We start from the raw sequence: 10,894 nt of genomic DNA, 5'->3' as shown, positions 1-10,894 counted from the left end.
TTTTATTTTAATTTTAATTATTTTTTTAATTGGTTAAACTAGAAAGAATGTAAAAAAATAATTTTTGTGACACATATTATGATTTTGCAAGTGAAATACATCTCGAATCGTCATTAGAAGAAATGATGTCACAAGTTAGAAGTCAAAATTCAAGGTGACTTTAATTCAAGATCAAGGCATTCTAATTAACCGTGCATGTTTGATCCAATTATCAGTCCGACAAAACCGTTTTCTTGTACAGAAATGAACACAATTCAACAACCAAACGCGATTACTATCAAGAAGAAACTAGGTTCGAAAAAAGAATCTTTTTATATGCCTATTCGTTTAGTATCAATATCAAATGACGATGATACTATTGAAGAGGAAATTGCCCAGACCCGTTTAGAAGACCTTGATATAGTAAATGTAAGACCTTGCCTTCGTTCTAAGCCAACTCATTTATAGTTCCCACAAAATTTGATGGCCGGCTATCTTCATTGGTAATAAACGTGTTCTATTTCGCAAATGGTAGTTGGCATCGGGGTCAAAATTCCACTTACAAATGGTTGTTCCAGCACCACTGAAAGCACAGATTTTAAAGAAGCCCATAAAGGCTATTAGGGGGTTATGTCGACGCTAAAGATTTTACGACGCCGTTTTTTTGGACATCATTAAAAACCGATGTTAAAAAGTGTGCGGACTGCAATAAAAGAAAAAGGGGTCGAAATTTACAATCGATCTTAAAAAAAATAAATATTCTTAAAACTTACATATGTCATTAACGTAACAACCAATTAAAACTTTTATATATACTGTACCTTATGCAAAATTTTATTTTGAATATTGTTAAAATATAGTCTTACGCTAACTTTTATTCTTTGTGTTTTGGTATATAAATTTATATCCATTAACACGGGCAATAACTAATAACATATATATATGTGATATCATAACGCATTGTCTTGTGTCACCTAAAAGCGCGCGCTTTTAAACTAAGTTTGTTATAGGTTTTAGTTTGTAAAATTAAAAAATTGACACGGGAAAAGAAAGATAACATGTTCTTACACATTATTCTTTAAAAACTATTAATTTACTGCTTATTTTATTTTAAATTTTGTCTAAAAAATTGTATATAAATACGCAAAAATAAAATTTTTAGCGGTCATTAAAATGCAAACCTTCCGCTGTTTTAAAAAATAATCTTCGGGCTGAAGTGTCTTGGCCGAGGTGTCCGGGGGCCAAACTGTCTGGTACCGCTTGTAATATATTTGGTTTTTTATTGCGTTTTTATAAATATTTTTTATAGTTTTTATACTGATTTGTACTTGAATAAAACTGTGAAACTGTGGTTTGCACACATACATTACATATTTAACGTCTGCTTTAAATATAATCAAATCTATTTGTAAAAAAAAACTGAGGACAAACTATTTAATTAAAACAAATGATCAGCTGCAAACATTTCTTGGAATTCCTGAATTTTCCCGCTGTTTACAATTTTCGTCAGAAAAGGTTTTGCTAAATTACGTTGCCTTATTTTGTTTAAAAAAGTTTAAATAAATGTTTTTTATAAAGCCAGACAAGACTGTAAGTACTTTATGTTAGTAGCTACAAACTAAACTTAATCTATTTAAGAGTTATTTTTTGTTTAACGAAGCCTGGTTTAAAATAAAATATAAAGTCGTTGTTTCGGTGTTAAGCAGTTTGGAATAACTTTTGTTTGTTTGTTATATTAACAGGATTTAACAGACTAAAAAAACATTTGATTAAAAAACTGTTCACGCGTTAAGATGTAACAAGAAATTGATTTTAAAAGTAAAAGTTGACAGACTGACTGGACAAAGCAGATATATTCAATACGATCAACTTGTTTGCTTAACAAACTCCTGACAGTCTGAACAAAAAATTACAATGTTGGTCACCGATTGTGTGAAAGACTTTTACAACAAAATTGTTTTGGAGGTAAATTTGTTTTAAGTACTTATAATATTACTGTGCTAACATAAAGTCAAAGGTAGACATACCTGAAAATATTTTTGTTGTATAAATTATCTAACTAGCTGCAATTTTCAATAAAATAGCACCCTTTAACCTGAGTAAAGAGCTAGAAATGCTACTAACCTTTGCTGAGCGAATAACCAATTAGCATATTAATTATTGGCCAATTATGATAAAAAAAAATCCAAACTTGAAACTTGACGGGTTAACATATGTTAGGCTATCTTTAAGTTGTAAAGTCAGCCTACCGATATTGAGAATATTATAAATAAAAGAAAAAATTTTGAATATTTTTGTAATTTGTATTGCTTTAAATAGCATGACTTTAGGGAACTTGTCACATTATCAACCACAAATCTAATATTTTATTCAGAGAGTTTTGGTGATGGTGTCCATGGATGTTGATGCATTATGTGCCTGCAAGATCCTTCAAGCTTTGTTTAAATGTGATCATGTCCAATATACTCTTGTTCCTGTTTCTAATAAAACTGATCTTACGGTATTAAACTTATCGATATTTTGTAAACTGGTTTTATTGTAAATTTTGTTATTTTGTTGTTAATATGCGACATAAAAATTTGCTTGTAAAAAGTGCTTTACAATATTTCATATAATATTTAAAAATGTCAATAAACTTTTGCTGGATTGCTTTATTTCTTAAAATTTACATAATTCACTCTCAATTGAATATCTGTAAAAAAAGAATTTTTAACCTTTACGATATTCATCAATAAATTTATTGTTACTAGAGAGAGTTTGAGGAGCACAAGGATCAATATAAATGTTTTGTTTTGTTAAATTGTGGAGGAAACTTAGATTTATTGGATATGTTAGACCCACCTGAAGACATCACTTTCTTTGTGATTGACAGGTGAGATTTGTTAAAGAATATGATTCCTTGTTTAAATTTTTTATTTTTTATGTCGACTATCTTAAAAATGAAAATTGTGTTATTGCATATTGTACACATTGTCTTAGAGAATTTTTAAAAGATAATATAGTAAGTTGGACAAACATATATCTGTAAAATAGTGGATATTAGTAACGCTTATTTTGTCCTTTTATCCCTGATGTAACATTTTTCACAGTTTTTCTGTTACACTATCAGTATTTATTTTATATCAATTGCATTAATATATTTTGTATTTATGTTTTAGTCATCGACCAATTGACTTGGTAAACTTTTATTGTGAGAATCAAGTTTACTTCATTCTTCAACATGAACAAGATGAAATTACTTCAATTCCAGAATATGATTCAATTTACAGAGATTATGATGTTAGTTAGATTTTAATTGTCATAGATATGATAACATTAAAAGGACCAAGGCGTGATTTTTTGCATTAACTTTGTAGTTATATTATTAAAAAAATGTAAATATTAAATTTTTGTTAATGGGGCTGTAAGCACTGGTCATTTATCTGCTATTATTTTTGATTTTTTTGTCTCTAAAAAAAATTGAATATAAATTGATTTCCGTAGTATATATACCAACATGGTAGTATATATACCTAACCCCTAAATCTCAATATTTCAGTCAGATGAAATTGATAGCGAAGATGATTCAGAACAAGTTTCAAAAAGGAGAAGATTTGATGAAGTAAGTTGACTAGTATATATATACCTTTAATCTTTGTTATGCATTCAACAACTGTAAGTTTTTTGCAACTTAGATTTTATGTTTTAAAAGTATCAAAAGTTATAAGTCTAAGTTTGTATAGTTAAGTATAGTTTCATTATACCTAAACCAAAATTAAATTTTGGTTTATTTTTTAGGCTACCTTGGAAAGAAAAAGAGAGAGAAGAAAATGGGAAGAAAAAAGAAAAGAAGTTATCTTCGAATACGAAGAATTCTCTTATTTTGGAACTTCAGTAAGTTTTGTAATTTGAATTTTTAGCCCACTCTGTTACCATTTTAAAATTGAAACATTATTTTTTAACCTAATTCAAGCAGCACTTATAGAATAGGCCTATCAGTTATGTAGTAGTCTCTTGTTATGTAGTATTTTTTTTGTATTAATTAACATGCACACATGTTAAACATACACAACATTTACTTTTATACTCTACAGGCTGCATTAATAGTTTATGAAATAGCTTGGAAGTTATCCAAAGACAATAGTGATTTACTATGGTGGGCCATCGCTGGTGTAGCTGATCAATTCCAGAACAAGAGAACAGGAAGAGATAAGTAAGTTAAATAAATTGTGATATTAATTTGTCAAGAATATGTGTATCTATAAAATACAGAATGGTTTGCATTGATCAAATCTTAAGCCCAAACACCAGCCCATTTAATACATGGGATCTGAAGTCTTTTTAATATACATTCGTTCCATTCGATTCTGTTTATTGTATATGTACCAGAAGAAAATTGTATAGTAAAAATTTGTAATCCTATTAACCTTTATTAAAATTTATATAGTTTTAGGCGATAAGGTTTATGTATTATAACATACTATTTTTTTAAAATTTAAACCAACCTACATTCAAAGATTTATTAAATTTCTTAAAATAGTTTAATTTTATTTATTACCAGATATGTATCAAGTGTGTTAACCCTCCAAGGTCACATGTCAAGGTTGAACCATCAGAATGAGGACGATGAAAACACAAAATCAATTAACTGTTTAAAAGTTAACTTTGAACATGAGTAAGTATGCTGTAATCTATATAATAAAGCTTAGTGGGCAATTCAGGAGTATGTTTAATTTATAGGCCTACAAAATAAAACAAACTGCCATTTGTGGTGCATGGGTATATTAATGTGCGAGAGTAAATTAAGCCGACAAATATTAGTTGAGAGTTGCGACCATATGTCAACGATTAAAATGCCAACTGTAGGGCAAGCTAATAGTAATATTAAACGACTGGTAATATCAAATTTTAAAAATCTTTTTCGCTTTTGTGGGTTTATAAATTTTCTAATCTTTCTATGCAGATTTTTCACTATATTAGATTTAAAATCAATGTTTTATTAATTTTGTTTTTATTAAGTTTGGATCTTGCGTTGTATCGACACTGGTCGTTGTTCGAAAGTTTGTGTCACTCTCTCACCACTTCAACAACCTTTAAAGTTTGGACAAACATTGGGATGAAACGACTTCATCAATTCCTTGCTGAAATGGGAATACCACTAACTCAATGTAAACAAAAGTAAGTTGGTATTTTTATAAGTAACATCAAACTATTTCTATAGTTCATAAATTTGTTTAAGTAATTTATATACCCTTGTATGTACTATAAATTATATGATAATTTTAAATGAATTTTTACAAGTTTTATTAACCTATTTTTTTTTAAACTTTTTTGGCATTTTTATTGAGATTCTAGTGATAGTCCAAACTAATACAATTGTCCATTTACATTTTTAGCATTTGTGTAAATGTAGCATAGTTATAAATGAAATTGATTTAAAAATTTGTAAATATTATGATCTTTTAGTTATGCTTTCATGGACACGAAAATGCGAGAAAATCTTCAATCTTTGGTAGAAGAATCAGCTGAAAAGTTTGGATTAAGAGATATGAAATATCAGAGTTTCTCAGCCCAATATGGATTCAATCACAAGGTTTGTATTACTTAAGTTTTGCTCATGTTTTTTTGTTATATAATAAACTATATATTATTTCACGTTTTTACATTGTTTTTAAGCACTTGGTTTCACTACCTGAAGTTTTGGGTCTGATCCCAACTGCTCTTATACTGTAGCATCCTTAAGTAAGCTATAAACGGTATAAACTTCTGCTGAGCCAGCTAACCAGAAGCTTAATTATCAGGCAATTATAATCTATAATATCCCAAACTACCACTAGCAATTCAAAACTGGGTTGGAGTAACTGATTATACTCTATATTTAGGTAATAAAGTTGACCTTTCCACACCGAGGATAATTCAATAAAAAAAGGGTTACTTTATTAGTTTTAATGATATTTTGCACCATTTTTTATTATATATTTTATTTTAAATATATATTATGTTTTAACCAAGTTAAATTTGTTATAGTTGTGTGCCAGTGATGCAGTTTATTCTGTTGGAGCTCTACTAGAAGATATTGTAAGTTTATTAAATAATGTTGAAAAATAATTGTAAACTATTAGTTGATAGCTCGCCCGTAATATGGTCGCAACGCTTAACTAATATATGCTTGCAATAATTTACCCAAGCAACAGTTTTGTTTATTTTGTAGACCTATAGATTAAACATATAAATATATTAGCCAATAAGCTTCTTTATTTATAGAATCTAGCACGATAAACTTATATATTAAGATTTATCTTTAATGTTGAACAAAAATGAGTTTTTGTTTAGAATGGAACCACTGACAATAACCTTCCGGAAGATAATTCAAATTTTGTTGGAGCACTGGAGAGTTTGTCAAGGTTGGTTATCACTTTAAATTATTTTAGTTAAAAGCATTTGATTTGACTAAAAGTTAATGTTAAATTGATAATGTAAAACATTTAAATTAGGTGACAATGTACTTTACTTAAGACGCTAAAATTTTAAACTTTACAATATACTGTTTAGACTTACAATTAAATGTTAAAATGTACATTTAGTTTTAAACCCAGCATTGCTTAACTTGATATTATAACCTAGATATAATATTTTAATTACTTTTAATTAACATTTCTTCAGAATAACCGCCCCGAAGATGAAGGAAGGTCTCAACTTGGCAAAACTTCAGTTAAAGTCAATTAAAAGTAATGTCAGTTCTTTTATTGATATTGGTCAAGTTATGAGTTATGGTCCTTTCCTTTACACAAGCGTTCAAGAGGTACTAGTTATAATTTTTTTTATAATTAACTTAACAGATGTTTTTAGAGTAATAATAGTTGTTTTTGGTAGAGTTTTCAAGTTAAAAACAATAATTTATTTATAATGGAGTGAATTTATATAAATGTATGTCCAACTTAAAGCTTACAAAGTGAGCAAAACTTCCATTTGTGGTGCCGAACAAATATTAATTGCAACTTGCAACCATATTACAAAAATTAAAATCTCAACTGTAGGCAAGCTATTGGCTAGTAAAGACTAACAAGTACAAAGCTTGTCCCTAATAGATACTCACCTCTATAATATTAATATTTTGTATACAGGGTACTCCAGATTACAAATATTTTGGTCAACCCATTTTCTTGAATTTATTTTCACATTATCTTTTACATTCCTACATGAAATCATTATCTAAGGTAAGCCAAGTTTTAAACTAAATTTTCATAAGTTAATTTCCATAAAAGTAACCCCCTTACAAAATGTATGAATATCTGAAAATGTTGTTTAAATTTTTGATGTTATTTTTTTTGTAAAGTTTTGAAAAAGGCACTAAACCATTCTTTTATAATCAAAAAGAGAACACTTAAATGTTTAAAGTTGAAATTAAATTTTTAAAGTTTTAATTAAAGTTAAAAACATTTTTTTAAATTTTTTTCTTTTAAGTTAAAAAGGGAAAAAGCACGAAACCTGCCCTTGGTTATTTGTGCTCCCCATAACATAGAAGAACAAAGTACGATTATTATCGGGATTCCTCCACTAGCTGATGAGACAAGGAAAAAGTAAGCTTAGTTTTAATTAATTTTTTGGAAGTAAATTATGGTAAAATATGGCTTAGAAATTCTAAAAAAGTTAATTTTGCAAATTTGCTAGAAATTATGTTGTAGCTGAAGTTAGTTTGGTTATGATATAAAAACTTGTTTCTAAATGGTAGATTAAATAAATCCTTTTTATAGTTGATATAGTTTTTAAAGTTTGTAGAAAATTTTCTGTTTTTCCTTTTTTAATTTTTTTAGATTTTTATTTTTATTATTTTGAGCACTTTTAATTTATTTTTACGTTCTCACTTTTTAGTTTATTCGGAAACGCTTTTCTTCATGCGGCTGAGCGAACAAAATCTCGGACCTTGCATGATAATTTCGATACCTCAATTATAACTATTAAAAATGAGGATAAAAGTCGTTTTATGGATGCGCTAATTACTATTATGTCATAGTTTGGGCATTGTTAGGTCATAAAATGATAAAACTATTAGTTCATCTATTTGTTTTTGTTGTTTTTTTTATACAATTACACTATACAGTAATATAATGGCTACTTCATTAGATATTTGTAGATTTATATTTCATTTTTGTCTTGGGTTGGTCGTGTTTTAATTTATAACTGAATTTAAAATTGGTTTTGTTGGTAAGAAATTGAATATTGTTAAAGATATATTTATATATAGATAATTATAGTTGCTGGTCTTAAGTTGGGAAATCAAATTTGTTTACTTTTGTTTTTGTTACTTTTCAGTTGATAAATCCCTTATTCTAGAAATACAGATAGGTTATACTTGCTTGTAAGTTATATAATAGTTTGGTATTGGATTTTTTGACTATAAGTTTAAATATTTAAAATGTGTAATTATAGACCAAACAAATTGAAGTATTGTCGTTTATTTTACAAAAGAACTTCCAAATTTTCACAGTGGCAAAAAAAAATATTAATTTTAATGTACATATATATACCCCAGCTCTTTCTTTTAAACCAATTTGGTAAGAGTATTTTTTAAATTTGATTTATTAGAACGATTTAATATAACAAACACTTCAAAAAACATAAATTAGATTTTGTACAAAAAGTAATAACTTAACAGTTTCGTTTATATTATGTAGTTCATGTAGCTTACAGAATTTTAAAGAAATTGTATTTAATGTCTGAAGAAATATTGTCAGATTGTTAAACTTGTGTACAAATAAGTATTATTTGTTCTTTTATTGAAAACTTAAAGGTAACACAACACACAAGTAAAAAATACTAAAGTTTATTATGGTGTACAACTCAAGTCGTTTTTGTTTGTTTTTAATCTGATGAAGAATTTCCATTTTCCACGCCTTCAAGTGCTTGATAATCCTTTTCCAAAGTTTGAAACCGTTCCATGGCCTCCTCCAGTGCTTCCCTCTCAATCTCAACATCAGTGTTCCTACACTGTGAAGCCCATCTTCTTATAACTGTTCCTTGCGTCTGGCAACGCTGGAAAAGTGAGGCCAAATTACTTGAGCTTTGAAGAACGGTCATCATTGGGATATTTTCAACCAGATTAGGATAAGCACCATTTGAAACTGGTTTAACACCATTACTCGTGCCTGGTTTGGAATTGGAATGCCCATTTGCAATTAATGGGCCATCACCATTTAGCAAGTAGTCTGTATATTGATCAGTATGCCCATTTGATTTAAACTCTTGTGATTTAATAAACCCATCAATTTGAATTTCATTGGAAAAGATATGTGGAAAGGGAGATTTAATTTGGATTAAATCTTTAATGATGTTCACAGTGTTACTGATACTGTTTGGAAAACGTTCTGAAAGATAGAGTTTTAGCATTGAAGATATATCCTTGCATTGATGCAACTGTGTTGAACTGTATAGAGGGTGATCAGAGTTGGATATTAAACTATCATTTTTAAAACCACTTAAACTTAAGTTTTGGGCATAGCATCGCTCGCTACTTTGTGGTGTTAAAGTAGATTTAAACATTTTAGTCACATCAACTGAGGGTGTTAAAGTCATCCATGGATTTGTGTTCGAAAAATCACAGAGAAAATCTGGGAAACAATTGTGCTTTGTGATGTCATAAGGAACTGGGAAAGATGAACCGACGGATAGTAAATTACGAGTTCCGTTGGTTAGATTTTGTTCAAGTTGAGACATTGAAAAAATATGATCTCGTGTTCGGTAACAACTAGTGATAGAGTCAAGTGTAGTTGCGAGTATTGAGCTTGAGTGATAACTCGAACCCGGCCTAAAGTTAAGAAATGGAAAATCTCGAGTGAAGCCATTTTTCTGGAACAAATCACAATTTAAACTGAGTGGGGCAACTAATGAACTATGCTCCAAGAAACTGGATAACGACAACAGAGTTGAAATCATTTCAGTTTTTTTATTGCTTGCGGTCCTTGCCTTAAAACCAACAGGCATTGTAGGAAAAACTGCTTTTGTTTTACCTTTAAACTCATCACTAAGGTATTGAAGTACATTTGACCCTAGCCCACCAAACCCGTTATTAAGATCCACAACAACATTAAACCCTTGCATGGCATCACATTCTTCCGCATAAAACCTAACTGTCTCCTCAACTTGACCCATAATAACCCCTTGATGACCTTCATTGATCCCTGCCACCCAGTGGTTAAAAGAATCGTCACCATGGAGATGGTTGTTGATCAACAAAGTACTTCTGGGATGATAATGAACGCGTTTGTAGTCAGACCAAGTATTGATTTGCTTATTCAAGTTATAAATCTTGGCTGGTTCCCCATTATTGTTGCCATTCTCTTTTCCATTTTTGATCCCCAGTTCATAGATTTCTTCTTCTTTACTCAAGTCCTCAAGAAACTCGTTTTTTGGGTAGGATTTTGAGGCGAAGGTTTGAACGTTGTTGTCCCAAGTGTAGCTTGCTACAAAAAATAAAAACGAAAATACTTGATATTCAGATTTAGTTTAAATTACTTTTGGATAGAGGATAATTATAAATATTTTACACAGATTAAATTAACAACAATTTAAAGGTAAGACCAGCAGCAAAACTTTATTTTTACCTTGAGTTTCGGTTATCTCCTGTTTTCCATACAAAGTCCCATAAAGTGGCAAACAGCCCATACTGCCCTTTAAATCCACTGCAATTAAACGTGGTGTAAAAGTCACTTCTCCTCTGTGGTTTTGGCCTTCCCGAAACATGGTATCAGGGTCGATGTCTGATAATTCTTTGCCATCTTCATTGTAATTAAATAAAGATTCTTGTAAGTTCCACCAATGTGTTCCTATGTAGTTGGAGTAATGGCCTAGTTGAAGGTTAATTACCTCATGTGGCATATTGACTTAATTTTTATTTACCTTTAAAACAGGTGGAACAAAAAATATAAACACAAGAAAG

At 29.3% G+C, this 10,894-nt stretch overlaps 2 protein-coding genes across 2 annotated transcripts; one reads left to right on the top strand and one right to left on the bottom strand.

The window, feature by feature from the left end:
* Nucleotides 1–1,466: 1,466 nt before the first annotated feature.
* LOC145755647 (cell division control protein 45 homolog) lies at nucleotides 1,467–8,543 on the top strand. Its single transcript, XM_082571896.1, has 17 exons — nucleotides 1,467–1,569; nucleotides 1,722–1,944; nucleotides 2,354–2,479; nucleotides 2,730–2,851; nucleotides 3,138–3,258; nucleotides 3,518–3,580; nucleotides 3,757–3,852; nucleotides 4,053–4,171; nucleotides 4,520–4,633; nucleotides 4,978–5,136; nucleotides 5,425–5,551; nucleotides 5,986–6,036; nucleotides 6,292–6,362; nucleotides 6,622–6,760; nucleotides 7,083–7,175; nucleotides 7,423–7,538; nucleotides 7,831–8,543. Exons 2-17 carry the CDS (start codon nucleotides 1,894–1,896, stop codon nucleotides 7,970–7,972), a joined length of 1,710 nt encoding a protein of 569 aa, XP_082428022.1. The 5' UTR covers nucleotides 1,467–1,569; nucleotides 1,722–1,893; the 3' UTR covers nucleotides 7,973–8,543.
* Nucleotides 8,454–10,891, bottom strand: LOC145755646 (protein misato homolog 1-like). Its single transcript, XM_082571895.1, has 2 exons — nucleotides 10,560–10,891; nucleotides 8,454–10,418 (listed from the first exon to the last, which is right to left on the bottom strand). Exons 1-2 carry the CDS (start codon nucleotides 10,831–10,833, stop codon nucleotides 8,821–8,823), a joined length of 1,872 nt encoding a protein of 623 aa, XP_082428021.1. The 5' UTR covers nucleotides 10,834–10,891; the 3' UTR covers nucleotides 8,454–8,820.
* Between the last annotated feature and the right edge of the window lie 3 nt (nucleotides 10,892–10,894).

The sequence above is a fragment of the Corella eumyota genome, chromosome 6 (assembly GCF_963082875.1).
Source record: "Corella eumyota chromosome 6, kaCorEumy4.1, whole genome shotgun sequence".
NCBI lineage: Eukaryota > Metazoa > Chordata > Ascidiacea > Phlebobranchia > Corellidae > Corella > Corella eumyota.
Note: the sequence above shows the minus strand (reverse complement) of the source record. Positions and strands in the feature narration are given on the sequence as shown.

What these genes read in the sequence shown, in the direction of transcription:
- LOC145755647 (XM_082571896.1), top strand. Translation starts at nt 1,894, where the DNA reads ATGTTGGTCACCGATTGTGTGAAAGACTTTTACAACAAAATTGTTTTG. An exon ending in CTAATAAAACTGATCTTACG is followed by an intron (nt 2,480 to 2,729) that starts GTATTAAACTTA and finishes TATTGTTACTAG; the next exon opens with AGAGAGTTTGAGGAGCACAA. An exon ending in CTAACTCAATGTAAACAAAA is followed by an intron (nt 5,137 to 5,424) that starts GTAAGTTGGTAT and finishes ATGATCTTTTAG; the next exon opens with TTATGCTTTCATGGACACGA.
- LOC145755646 (XM_082571895.1), bottom strand. Translation starts at nt 10,833, where the DNA reads ATGCCACATGAGGTAATTAACCTTCAACTAGGCCATTACTCCAACTAC. An exon ending in GGAGATAACCGAAACTCAAG is followed by an intron (nt 10,419 to 10,559) that starts GTAAAAATAAAG and finishes TATTTTTTGTAG; the next exon opens with CAAGCTACACTTGGGACAAC.